Source organism: Netta rufina, assembly GCF_964035555.1.
Source record: "Netta rufina genome assembly, chromosome: 17".
Lineage (NCBI taxonomy): Eukaryota > Metazoa > Chordata > Aves > Anseriformes > Anatidae > Netta > Netta rufina.
The window spans coordinates 3,245,746-3,259,865 of record NC_140141.1 but is presented as its reverse complement, the minus strand read 5'-3'; the positions used below and the strand labels follow the sequence as shown (position 1 = coordinate 3,259,865).

Here is a 14,120-nt window from a genome sequence, read left to right as displayed (position 1 = left end):
AGAATTAGGAAAAAAATCTACTACAATAATAGGCAAATGCACAAAAGATAACTTAATTTTCAGGCAGCAGAAAGTCATGGAAACCACACCATGAAATGTCAGAACCCAAAGGTAAAAAAAAAAAAAAAAAAGTTCAAAAAGGGGGTGCATACATAAATGACAGATAAGTCAGTGGCTGCTAAATACTGCTTCAATAGGAGGTCCCTAAAATGCTGACTTCCACAAGTTTGAAGCATACTGCCAGGGGAAGATTCATTTCATGTTTGCCCTGCCTGTTTCTCCTATTTTTTAAAATCTACCATTATTTATTTTCAGATTGCAGATCTGCTTTTACAAAACGATACACCTATGTTAATACTTTGCTTACAAGGAAGAGAGTCCCAAGTTCACATTATTTCAGAAGACACAACAGAAAACAATATGGTAATTTCAACTACTGACCTTCAGTTGCTCTCTTCATAACCTCGAACTGGTCATAAATGTACGGAAAGAACATGCAAGATCGATAGAATCCATAGAAAATACTTGCTTGTTTTAAGTAAACAAGTTTTACATATTTCGTCTCATATCACCCTAGTTTTCGTTCCATCACTAAATTAATTATACCCGCTGTGTTGCTTTCTTTTCCTATGGAAACCAGTCTGTACTATGTTTCCACTGCTGTCCCTAGTGGAGACAAAGAATGGGAACTGTGGTTTCTCTTAGAAAAAAAAACAACTCTTTTAGAGGTTTTTCTTAGAGGAGAGTTAGACAACCACATCCAATGGAACTTATTTACAGAATTCCATATTCACTCTTCATTGATAGGAAGTAACCAATATGTAATAACTGTCAATAAGTGTCATATTTAAATATGACATAATTGACATATTTACTGGGTCCACTAATTAAGCTGGTTTGATTTCCAGAGGAACAAAGACCACAAAACCCAAAACTATTATTTGCATCTGTAACCAGTAAAATTAGCAAGTCCACACCAAATGCTAGAATATTCAAAGCTAACAACATGGCTGCTCATTTAAGTTAAAAATCTGTGCTTTATATTCCATGACTTTTATCCAAAGGACCAAAAAAAAAAAAATTAAACCTTGTTACAGAATTGAACAACACCAAGATTAACTGTTCTGATTCAAAGCTGTATGTATCTCAAGTACCTTCTTAGCAGTTGCCATTTTCCATTTTCTCTCCTGGGCAAAATCAGTTGCCATCCACTGCATTTCTTCCAGCAAATAATCCCAGTGAGATTTTGGTCTTGGAGCTTCTTGGAGTTTGGGCAGTCGCCTCAGGGACCATAAACCTTCCTTCCTCAGTTCTGCTATCCGCTGATGGATTTGATTTTCCTTAAAAAGAAACACATATAGTTACAGAGAAGCTGCAGAATGCACCTAGAATAGTAGTCAAATATAAAAATAATAATTGCTCGCACTTCATCAAAATAATTGACAGCAAAAAAAATGCAGTGCAACAGCATGATAAATGCATTACAAAACTCAAGTCTGGATTTTACATTAATGGAAAAAATACTAGGCTAAATTCAACCTATGCAAAAAGAGTACCTCAACCTTTATTACAAGAGACAGTTTGTTAAATAACAGGATAAAAAGTTTCACTTGGAAGCACAAAAATTTACAGGACATATGTAAACTATAATCAAATAATCCATTTTTTCAAAAACTGAAATTGCAGCTGTATTTAGCCACAGAGAAACCCAGAAGATAAGTATATGTACTTTACTAATACGGCTTGTTTGGGGAAAAAAACGTCATCTTTATCATGTTAAATAACCAAAACATATCTCTAGTTAGTTATAAAAAAAAAAGGTTGCAGACACCTTGAATGAGTAGATAGAATCAACATAATAGAAAGAACACAACAACTGCATGAAGACATCAGTCTTCTTTAATTTCTCTGAATGCCCATAAAAGCCAAATTCATTAAGGAAAACATTAAAAAACAACAGGTAATAGCTCATTTTCAAAATGAAAACACATTGATCAAAATTAAAACACATAAACCTGCACTGTTATCTGTGTTAACTGTCACAAGGTTTTTTTGGAGGGAAAAAATAAAAAATAAAAAAATAAAAAAAAAAAAAAAAAAAAAAAAAACTTACCAGCTTTACTTGCTCAGCGAGCTTGTCTTGAGAGTTGTCCTGTGGTAATGCTGCTGCATTCTGAGCTGGACTTTGTGTTTTAGGAGCTGCTGCTACTGCTAAGCCTGGGGGTTTTGATGCAATAGGAGACAGGGACTTGTTAGTTGCTGGAGAGGTCCTGTTTGTTTGTACTGGGTATGTAGAAGGCGGTGTTGTGCCTGAGATAGTTGCTGGCGCAACAGATGAGGTAGGCGGTAGCGTATTTGCCGTAAGACGCTGAGAAGTCTGAGCAGGATCTGCAGATGGTCGTGTCAGAGTCACAGTCTGCCCAAGAAATGCATGTTAGTGATGAGTTTGGCATTCAATGCTGTCTTAGTCTGCATTTCAGTAGAACATAATAAGGACTTTAATTTAGTGAAAAAATATACCTGTATTTCTACAAGGAAAGACTGTGTTTGCAGGCTACTTCTAAGTGCATTTGCCCAGAGGAATTTCAAAATGCTAACATTTTTCACATAACTTCAGGACAACAATATTCTTATATCATACTAGGCATTGAAACAGACGTTATCTCCCCAGTGAAGTTCACATACCTGTTGTTGTATCGTAGCTTGTGGCTGTGACACTTGGTTTGGTGTCTGTCCTTGTACGTGGATTGCTGGTGGCACCTGCTGTTGAAGTGGTGCTGGAAGTGGAGCAGAAGTCAGGGGTACGCTTTGGGGCTGGATCTTCACTTGGATCTGGGGCTGAGCTGGAGATTCCACTATCTGTGGTTGCTGCTGCGAAATCTGCAGTGCAGCTGGGAGAGACGCCATGGGGACATTCACAGGTTGCAGCCTCCCTGGGAGCTGTGGTGGCGGTGTATGCAGACTTGCTGCGTTCTGCACAGGAGGGCCTTTCGATGGGTCGTACTGTTGTTGACTCTGTTTCTGTCCAGTCAGCTGTACGGTTTGAGGAGTGGGAGGCATTCCACCTACAAAGTAAAAGGAAACAACTCAGATGAAATTAAAAGGTTCAATGCTTTTTGCTAACATAAAGAGGAAATCAACTGCAAATAGACTAATTTGTTACTTACTTTGCCACAAGACACCATCACTTGAAAATACCACATCACAATCACAAAATAAATCACTATTACAATAAAAAACAAAGTATTTCATGCACAGGACTGCAACTAAAATTTGGAGCACAGCAACTACTAAAAAAAAAAGTCATTAAATGTCTTCTGAATTTCCTATACTTAAAAAAAAGACTGGTGAGCTAATGGAAATTTAACCTAAAATAACTACATGAAGTCTAAACAATATTTAGTTCTTAACACATTCACTCTAACATAATCAAAAGCTTGGCACGAATAATGAATAAAAATTTGTCTTGAATGTTGCAAATTAGGAGGTTTCCTTTTCATGATCCATTGGCTCAGGTCCAGAATTCTCAAATTAACCGTTTTGCATCAGCACCTGTGACGTATTTCCATGCCCACATGCACTTTTGGAGCCCGTCACTCAGCTCCTTAAACAAACCAGGCATTGCATACCAAGTATTAATTTACATGGAGAAGTAGGTGGTGGGGCTAGGATCTTGGAAGGTTGGAAGCCCAAGTTTCTAGTCCCATCACTAACATCTCCTTGTTAAATTAATGTGCAGTTGGCATGTGGTGACACAGTACCTTGTGCCGTTGGCATTAGCTGTTGAAGAGGAACTCCGGAAGCCACACCCGGATGCTGAAAAACCATCCCATGACGGCCCACTTCAATTCGTGGTCTCTTAGACGAATCTGTGATATTCAAATTCCATTTATGGCATGGTACAATGGAATGGGTTCAGTTTCACAAAGCAAACTACTACACATGATTCCAACATCAGCTCAGAAAGCTACGACTACTATACATGTGTAGCATTTATGAAGAGCATGCTCCAAGGGCAAGATCCTTTTCACTTCCAGTTGGCCAGCTCCAATCTTCTCAGCCAGAACAAGCCACCTAACATCTCCATGCTTGCCAGGTCTGGTCCTATGTATTGTGAGTGGCGTGCCCTCTTCACACAGCACCATTCACAATAGATAGTCCTACCAATCTGCTAGTTTCCAAGATGAGGCAAAACTGTGTTTTGATAGTTACTGAACAGTGGGCTCCGTCAACTGTCTGGAAAATGAAATAAAATAAAAAAGAAAAGAGAACTTGTGCTCGAGAAACATACCTGCTGGTGCAAGTGCCTGCTGTCTATTAAAAGCTTCAATTTCTATGGTGTTCACAGTCCCCGTAACCGGAGTCCCTGTATGCGTTTGCTATTGGAAAAAGAAAACAAATCACAAAAGTTCAATCTGTAGGTAGTCTAGCACCAAGACGTACGTTACAAATGGATCTAAAAAGGCCATCAGAGAACAAAGCCTTGAGAACATTTCTACACCTATGAAAACAAGGCTGATTCAATATCCACTGGGAAGTTTTAGATGTCTGTATTGCCCAGATCTTCTTTGGTCTGAACTTCAAAATCACAACTAAACCGATGAAGGCAGTTATAAACAACACATTTACATTGCCCAATTTTTTTGGTTTGTTTTTAAAATAAATTAATGTTTGCATTAATGTACAACCCTGTTGCAATGAAGTCAGAACAACATATTCATATAGTTCATAGCTGCAATAAAAGGCTGACATGAGAAAAATTAAACAGTGGGACTTCATTACAGGATTAATTAGAAGGGACATTAGATAAGGAAAGAAGTCACGCACAACCTGTGTCATAGCTAAGATGACAAAAATCAGAAATGAGAGTCAATGCTTTCGTGAAAGCTAATCCTTTTCACTGTGCAAAACATCAGTAACACACAAATTAATTCTCATCCCACAGACAGTTCAAGCTCAGTTGAGTCTCCACCACTGTCACCTTTAGGATGGGGTTCCGTGAGATTTAGCCTCGCAATATTTCAGGAAGAACTTCTAAGACTCAGAAGAGTGGGAATAAAAGAATCTCAGCAAAGCTGTGAAATCCAATTCCAATTTTCCAGAGGCTAGACTCGCATTTGTTTGGCAAAACGAGTACAGTGAAGTAACTTTGTGATGAGAAACACGGGATTGCTATAGTGCTAATGTCACCTCAGAGCATGTCAGAAATTACTAGACATTCTACCCGAGGATAAATGTCACACACCTATGAATTATCAAGTCTTGAAGATTGTCGATAGCATCGAGACAGAAATCTCAGGGCTTTGATTCAGCAAGTTGGAGCTTAGCTTCAGTAATGTTATGCAGTGCACAATAACTTTCTTTTAAAATTATTACAATTAATATTGAGCAAGATGCCAGCTGATATATTCTACAAAATTCGTGCAAATAGCAGACTTGCATGCAGGATTACTTTAAGAAACTAGTCTGTGAACTTGATGATTTCCATGCTCTTTGGGCTCTCAGCACTACTGGCAAATTGTTAACGCCCATCAGTGTTTGTATGAGCCCAGTTCTTTTCAGTGAGTTTCTGAATCATATTTTTAAATTCTCCTCAACATTTAGCCACGTTTCAACCAATGAAACTATATGAAACTTAACATAAGAAAAATAAGGGCTACCCAAAGAAAAGGCTTAAGAGCTTCTATCAGAAAATACAGAGGCAGCCTTTATGTATTGCAGCCTCTACGCCCTGGAAAATGAACTCATCTCCCACTCAAGCTAAGTGTAATCTGCCGTTGGTGAGAGCCTCTACCATATCAATGTACAGTGAGGGTTTCCAAATGTCATGAAAGTTACTATAACATCAGAGCAAATACAGCAATTTCCCCAAAGAATCTTCTACTTTATTCACAGGTCTTTTCTTCTCTGATTTTAATAAAAATTCTGCCATAGGAATTTTGTAAATTAAACGTAAGGAAATAAGCATTGGTCCTTATTGAAATAAACTGCAGCAGCCACAACCCCACATCTTCAGTGCTTCATCGAAGAGCATTAATAAACACGGACATTGACAACTAAAATGACTGGGTTTAAAACATTCCTTTTTGAGCTCCACGTATCTCATTCCCTCAGATTCTATCAATAGCTACAAATTACTAACATTTAATCTCTTTGCTGCTGTGTGGGCATTTGTGACCACTCTAGCAACATGGCTATACTCTTAGATGTCAGTTTTGGTTTTAACAACATCTGACTGATATTCATCCCTCACGGTCACAGGTCACTCAACATGGATCAAGTTTTCAAATGTTTGTTTTACCATAAGGCAGATATGCAGCATAGTTCAAGTTCAACAGCCAATATCTGGCAGCACATCACAGACTTAAGCATTTAGAAAACTATTCAACAGATCACAAAAATATATTTTGCACAAGGGTCCTGAATTAATTAACAAATTCTGTTCATGTGCAGTTTGGATTAAATGCTTTCTGGGACATCAGTTTGAGAAGGTACGTTCTCCAAGCTGCTTCAAATGCTTCTTATGTCACCTGTACTCATACTCTGGATGATCACATTCTCACATTTTCAGGCTGCATGTCTACTTCAGGACTTTTGATTGACATTTTCTGAAGTGTATGCCTCCCAGCCATCTGCATCATCGCCACGTAATTTAGGCCAGACACTTCAAAGAGCAAAGATGTTACGCCTTTATAAATTGCAGTCACATACCGCTTATGTTAGACTAAAACTGTCCTAATTTTAATTAAAATAATGTGGTTCTCCAGAGGTCATGATTATGCAGCACACCCACAATAATCATTCTGAGTGCTGCATTTACACACTCAAATTTGAATGATGATGCTGATCAGGACACGTTATTTCTCTATAAACAGTTAGGAAGAAAAAGATGGATGGGAGGAGATGACGCTTCCTGGTAACAGTTTGGGCTGAAATTACAGAGAGTTTTGAACAATTACGGAGAATTTTGTACACTTCTAGCTTGTACCTGACAGTTTCCCCCAAAACACCTCTGAAATGCTACAAAACTTTCAGAAGTACTTCTTCGTTGGTGTCACCAGAACATAATGATAAACCTGATCACTGTAATAAATGACCTGACACAATATTACTCATTTTAAACAGCTTAGCTGAAGCCTGTCTACCTACTGAGTCTTGCTAAAGGTGTCAGCACCGGCTGTAACAGTCAGCTGCCAGCACAAGCCCCTTTGCTGTACAGCTCCTTTGTGCAATACCACCAGGAACCTCCCTCCCATTTGTCACACGGGGATCCGGCCCATCCGACAGTTCATTTAACTCTCCCTTTCCCAAAACCTAGATGCAGGCAGTGCAGACCATTCAGCTTGTGTGGTACAGCGGAGTAAACTCCATGACATCTGCTCTCTGAGCGTGTACAACTGAGCTGACAGCTGAGCACGGCAGTTGCAGGGAAGCGGGCTGTGCTCCTCTGGGTGCGCGAGCACCGGTGTCTGGGTAACGCAGAGCCAAGGGTAGCTGCAGAAGCATGTGACAGCCTGAATTTAAAAGTTGCAACACCATCAATCCACTTTTTTTTGCTATTATGTTTATTCCTCCACTTTGCTCAGTGTTCCTTCATGTAAACACAATGTAAAAGACCATCTGTATAATGAAAGCAAACACTTCTGTTTCTTCTTCCCAGTATTTACGGTAGAGCTAATGGAAAGGGGTTAGTTTTTGATAAAATTTTGTCAGAGGTTTTATCATTATTTTACACATTTCACAGAAGGTCGAACCAAAGCCTTCTGTAGCCACACTCAAAACCTTTAATACACAAAGAAAAAAAAAAAGAAAAAAAAAAAAAGAACAGAAATTTAGAAGAAATCCACAGTTACAATGCCACAGACAAAAGAACCCAGATTTCACTACGCAGAATGCACAAATGAACCAAATGCATTAGGGAAACAAAAGACAAACAAACCAAAGTGCAAACATTCAAGCTGAAAGTTAATGAAATAAGCCAGCAACCTGGAGACAAAGATTTAACTTCCTCAAAGCTTCATAAATATTGATGCATTTGAAGACTGTAAAGGTTTTCGTTTTGCTTTGTTTAGATGATAAGGGATGGGCTCTAGGGAAAATTCTAATTCATCTAAGAAATATCAAATCTGAATGAAGAAAAAAAATCTGGGATGAAACTACATTTTAGAACCATTGAAAAGTACCTGAAATGGTTGCTGCTGGGATGAAAAAGCAGCAGAAACATTTGGAGGAAGCTGGGTTGCTATAGCGACAGGAGTACCAGTCTGCCCATCCTTTCCTGTCACAACCTTTACCTGAGAGAAATATTTTGGGAAAAAAAAAAGAAGGGAGAATCATTTTCTTTTTAAAACTTTTTTTCTTCTTTTTCTTTTTTCTTTTTTTTTTGACTTGTTCAACAACAACCTTTTGTACTGATGGTGCCTCGCTGAAGAGGGGATTATAACCAGGCGACCATCAGCGCGGCTTGGCTGCACCACCGGCCGCTTGCGAGTTCTGTCTGACTTGCAGTAGCAGAGCAGAGCACGGCCCTCACTTCTTACAGTGGCCTCTCACCACTTTTCTTAAATCCATTTTACACAGAAGTGTGCTTTGAATTTAAGGATTGCTGCTCCTAACGGACAACAAACCAGCATGACAGACAGTTCGAACTTAAGAGAGCTCCGACATTCAGTTAAGCAATGAGCACAGCCACCATTCGCTCTCCCCCTGAATTCCCAAAGGGATCAACCTTTCCAGGCAGGGGATGGAGTGCGTTGCTTTAGCAGGAAGTGATAAAGAAGGGGGAAGGGGAAATAAAAGAGAAGACAAAAAAATACAAAGAAAGAACATACTCAAAAGATGTCTTAAACTTTCAGAAGGATTCACAAAACACTTTCAGAAAACACTCGGACTTTTGCAGCTTGCAAAATTCGCCAGCAGTTAGACTGATGAGAGGCTTCCACAAACACCAGATGATCCATCGCAACAAGGCAGTGAAGTACAGCAACCTCCAAACCGGAAAGACTGAGCGTGATGTAAATTGTAGCAGTGCCACTGATTTCAATGAACTTGTACAATTTACACCCACTAAAGATCTCTCAAAACTGGCATACAGTAGTTAAAAATACCTGGTATTTCAGCTGAAAAACATGCAACCCAACAAGAACACCTAAACAATTTGACAAAATACAAACCAAGTGAAAAATTATTGAATACCATTATCAATAAATAACAACAGGCTAGCTTTTACTTTACTATATGTAGAAATGATTCCTTCCAAATTATCAGTAACTAGTACAAACAAATATTTTTCCTGGCCAAGAAACTTAAGAATTTCTTGACAAGACAATTAACAAATTGAACTTGTACTGTTATACGGTTAAAATTTCCCACGAATTCCAGCTAAAGATTTCATCACTAGCTATTCACATCTAAAAGCATCATCAATTTTCTCTGAAGACACTGATTTCTAATAGATATTTCAGAGTAGCATGAGTTTATTTACATAATCAGTTTTGTTTTTTCTTTATACAAACTGGCAACTACACACCCATATGTGTTTTTACAAACTTCAAAAGGTATTTGTTTACGCAGTGCCATCACTTGTATCAGCACTGTCACAACCACTTGCCATGTAACTGACAGGCGCTGCTCCAGCACCCGAAGGCTGTTGCTGCAGGTCAACGTCTACACAAATGGGTACAAACACCCAGGGAAAGTTGCACAGCATCTCTTTGAGGCAAACTTAATTCATATCATTTGCCATTAATAAATGGTGAATCGAAATTATTTCAAACCTCTGCGTAAATGTAACAAAGTTAGCTTGTTAACATCCAGGCTGCAAGTACTATTTTTTTTGGTATCTTGCCGACTGCAATACGTGCACAAAGCTCCAAGACAGCCTCTGTAAAGTAATTCATTACTACAGACCCATACACATTACGATTCACGTGCTCTGACTAATTAGATTACTTCAGGGTTTTCTGCTGGGCACAGCAACACTGAACTTCAGTAACATCTACACTTAGAAGTCACGAGAGCCAAATAAAGGTTAACCTCTTACGAGGCTTTGCTTACTCTTATCTTTGTGTAAGTCTAGTAAGTGAAATTTAATCTATGATACGTGTTCATTCTGATAGCTTGAACCAGCTTCCATAGCAATGCTGTCTTTATTTGTGCATTGCCTTACGTCCTAACTGGGACAGCAAAAGTTCCCGACACCTCTCTGCTCTTTGCTTTTAGGTATGTGCATCTGATGGCCTGCTCAAACCAGCCTGTCGAATCATACCACCTAGCAGCACGGTGCTCTCTCAGACCAACCACTTATAAACAAAATTGCTGTACTTCATCAAGTAAAAATGATTTTTCATGTACTGTCACATTAGCTAATACTTCACAATTCACGTGCCACATCTACTCTTTTATTCCAAAATATTAAAAAACAGATTTCTTACCTCATCGTTGATGACCTCAGATTGTTCTTCCTCTTCTTCCTCCTCCAGATCCAAGTCATTTTGCCTCAGGTACGCTTGCAGGGGAACACAGTGCTTCTTCTTAAAAGCTAAAAAGTCCATCATATTCCCTTGAAGATGTTGCAGAAAAAACAGTTCAATCAAACATTCCTTAAAAGTTTCCTTAAGAATTTCCATTTGCTTGTGGTGATGGTCCAAGCACTGCTTTCTCATTTGAGCAGTCTCTTGGTTGGCCGGAGGTATCTCCTCCAGTTTTTTGGGTTGTTTTTTCACGGCCGTATTAACTGTAGGAGCAAGAGGAAGACTTGACAGCCCTTGCGGTACCGTGGCCCGGGAAGGACTTGTGGGAGGTGGTGGCGATGTCATTCCAAATGCGCTCGGTCCTCCAACTCCTGCTATTAAACCCCCAGAAGTCCTGTCATACCCAATGGGTCTGCTCAGCTGCTGTCCTTGAAGCACTTGCTGCTGCTGTTGCATAAGCTGCCCTTGGATAATATTGCTAATTTGGGGTGGCAAGCTCGTTGTCGTGATGTGTCCCGGGCTAGTCAAAGACTGCATATTCGCTCCGCTCGCTACGGGACTTTGAGGACCAAGATGATGGATGGTGCCGCCAGACTGCGAGTGAGGTTGGGAAAGCCTGCGCTCCCGTACTGTCGCAGGCGTGCCAGAAGATGGAAGTTGTACTTGAGCTGCAGCTCCTTGAGCAATTTGTGCAATTCCCGGCCCTTCCTGATACACAAAGTGTCCGCCATTTGAAGGGCTCAAGCTGATTTGTCTCACGAGCACGCTAGCATCCACAAAGCCTCTGGTAGGGCTCTGGCTGCACATACCCAAGCCGGGGCCTGGAGTGCCAGCCCGGACGTTTGGTAGCGTCTGCACGGGCACAGGGCTGGGCTGTGTGGGGCTCTGAGACTGAACCTGCTGCGGCAGCGGGGATGTAACTTGAATATACGACGGGGATCCATGCTCAAACCGTCTCTGCTGCGGGCTGAACTGAAAACTCGGCGACGTCGGGTTTGGAATTGGCAGTGGGGTAAGCGTTATCTGCTGGTTTCCTGAAGCCACTGGTCCGACGTTTTGCAGTGTGATGTTCACGTTCTGACCAGCTACCGGACTCCTACTCATTATAAACTGCTGGATTTGGTAACTGGGGGACTGGGGCGCAGATGGACTTGCAGAAGGTGCAAAAGAAGCTGCAGGGGACTGGGGTAGGTTTGCCTGTTGCTCTTCTCCCTCACTGCCCGTGAAGGACCTGGACCTCTGGAGCTGGCGCTGGGCATTCTGAGGACCATTGCCATGGTGCATTCTCACTGTCAGATGTTGGTGGTCCGAGGGTTGTTGGTTTTTTTACACTATATGCTAAAGGAATACACAAAAACAGAAATTCAAGTAAGTTTCAGTTACAAAACTGTATTTACCTATTTAGTAACTATTTGGAAGAATACCTTACAGTAAGAACTCACGTATCCTGCCTTTGTAGTTACTTAGATGTTTTATGTTATCAGTCAATTTATTCAAAATCCTCGTTACCACAAACTCACTTAAATATCTCATACGTTATTCTAGCTGACAAAGTGCTATTGAATAGTTTAGAAGTGATGTGTTCCTCTTAAACCAGAGGAACAATTAACTTTAAAAAAGTCTTCCCCTTTCTTCAAAACTTCAGAATAAACTGTCTCCAGTATCAAAAATACCTGTGTTTTTTTTTTTTTAACTCCCAATGTTTCAATGCTTTTAACACAGTACTATGTCCTCCAGACCAGAACAGTTCCTCATAACATAAAGTACGTTAATCAATGATAACTAAAAATACGCCAAAAGAGGATATAGACCGTTTGGCTTTATTGTTCTAGTCCCTGGACAAGAAACATGTCATGAAAAGTCTCCCTAACAAATGAAAGTATCACGCCTAATATTTTACTCTGCCTTCTCTTTCCTCCCGAACACCAACTGCTTAAAGAGATTAAAATCAATGCAAACGTGCATTTTGTTTTCAATTTTATTGAGCCAAGCTTTCCAGAAGCCTGGAAACATTCTGGTTTTGAAGTTCAAAACAAAATTTCCAGCAGCACGCGCTGACAGGCAGAATCGGCGCTGGGAGCCGTGCAGCGCGAGCACCGAGAGCCAGAAGGGAACTCGCTGCTGTTTCTCGGTTTGTTTTGTTTGCCCCACAGCTCTCTCGTTCCGCCTTCGGCGCTCCGGACCCGACACGGCCGCGGCGCTGCCAGCGGGCGGCCCCAGCCCTGCCCCGGGACAGCCGGGGGGCTGCGGGGCCCCACACCCGCCCCTCCCGCCGCGGCTCCGGCAGCCCGTTATTTAATTAGCCCGGCGCGAGGCAATTAAGATCCGAGCGATGCCGCCGCCTCCCCGCGCCCCGCTCGGGGGCACCGCGACGCCCCTGAGGGGCCTCGGGGCCGCCTTTTGTGCGCCGCGCGGCGGGAGGGGGCTCCCGCACGGCCCCGCGCCGCCCGCCCGGCGCCCCCCAGGCCCGGCCCTCTCCAAACACCCCGGGACGGGGCCCGGCGCCGGGACCGGGCGGAGGGGAGGGAAAGGAAGCGGGGCCCGGCCCGGCCGCCCCCAGCCCGGCCGCACTTACCGAGCCCCTGGCAGGAAGCGGGGGGGGGGCCGGAGCGGCGGCCGCTACCAGCGCCGGCAGGAGCCAAACCGCGCCGCTCCGCGCATGCGCCGCCGCCCCGCAGCGCACGGAGACTGCGCCGCCCGCCCGCGCATGCGCCCCTGCGCCTGGCTCCGGGTTGGGGTTGTGGCGGGGCCGGGCCGGGGCCTGGGGGGCGTGAGGCGAGGGCCCGGGGCTGGCCCGGGGGGTGCTGCTGGATGCCGGTGGTGTGGGGTTCGTGGCAAAATCACCTATAAAAGCTTGTCTCCCACCTGGCTGACTAGAGCCTGCTCACAGAACTGACTAGACTCTGCTCACCTCTATTATGGGCATAAAGCCCTACGAGGTTGTGAAGAGAAACACAAGGGAGACAGAAAAAAATACCTCTGTGCCAAAGAAATCACTGTAATCTGATGATCAGGACTTCATTCCCGGAACTTTTTGCAACTAAATCTAATTTTTAGAAGAATAGTTGTTACTACCTAGAGGTATAGAACATGTACATGTTTAAGATAAAATTGAAAAGAAGTTACAGAATCACAGAATTTCTAGGTTGGAAGAGACCTCAAGATCATCGAGTCCAACCTCTGACCTAACACTAACAGTCCCCACTAAACCATATCCCTAAGCTCTACATCTAAACGTCTTTTAAAGACTTCCAGGGATGGTGGCTCCACCACTTCCCTGGGCAGCCTGTTCCAATGTCTAACAACCCTTTCGGTAAAGAAGTTCTTCCTAAGATCCAACCTAAAACTCCCCTGGCTCAACTTAAGCACATTCCCCCTCGTCCTGTCACCAGGCACGTGGGAGAACAGGCCAACCCCCACCTCGCTACAGCCTCCCTTGAGGTACCTGTAGAGAGCAATAAGAATCACAGAATCACAGAATTTCTAGGTTGGAAGAGACCTCAAGGTCATCGAGTCCAACCTCCAACCTAACGCTAACAGCCCTCCACTAAACCATATCCCTAAGCTCTACATCTAAACGTCTTTTAAAGACTTCCAGGGATGGTGACTCCACCACTTCCCTGGGCAGCCTGTTCCAATGTCTAACAA

The 14,120-nt window shown here is 42.4% G+C and overlaps 1 protein-coding gene across 10 annotated transcripts in view; it reads right to left on the bottom strand.

Annotated features, from left to right (window-relative positions):
* Window positions 1-13,095, bottom strand: part of LOC311215952 (E1A-binding protein p400-like) — a 48,154-nt gene extending 35,059 nt beyond the window's left edge. For 9 of the 10 annotated variants that reach the window (XM_084297395.1, XM_084297397.1, XM_084297399.1 and 6 more), the window contains exons 1-7: window positions 13,048-13,095; window positions 10,434-11,810; window positions 4,292-4,379; window positions 3,762-3,869; window positions 2,686-3,065; window positions 2,114-2,416; window positions 1,155-1,340 (exon numbers count right to left, since the gene is read on the bottom strand). In XM_084297395.1, the coding sequence (XP_084153521.1) occupies window positions 1,155-1,340; window positions 2,114-2,416; window positions 2,686-3,065; window positions 3,762-3,869; window positions 4,292-4,379; window positions 10,434-11,756 (2,388 nt within the window). In that variant the 5' untranslated portion in view covers window positions 11,757-11,810; window positions 13,048-13,095. The remainder of the gene's footprint in view (window positions 1-1,154; window positions 1,341-2,113; window positions 2,417-2,685; window positions 3,066-3,761; window positions 3,870-4,291; window positions 4,380-10,433; window positions 11,811-13,047) is intronic. The other variant, XM_084297402.1, reaches the window with a different exon arrangement.
* Between the last annotated feature and the right edge of the window lie 1,025 nt (window positions 13,096-14,120).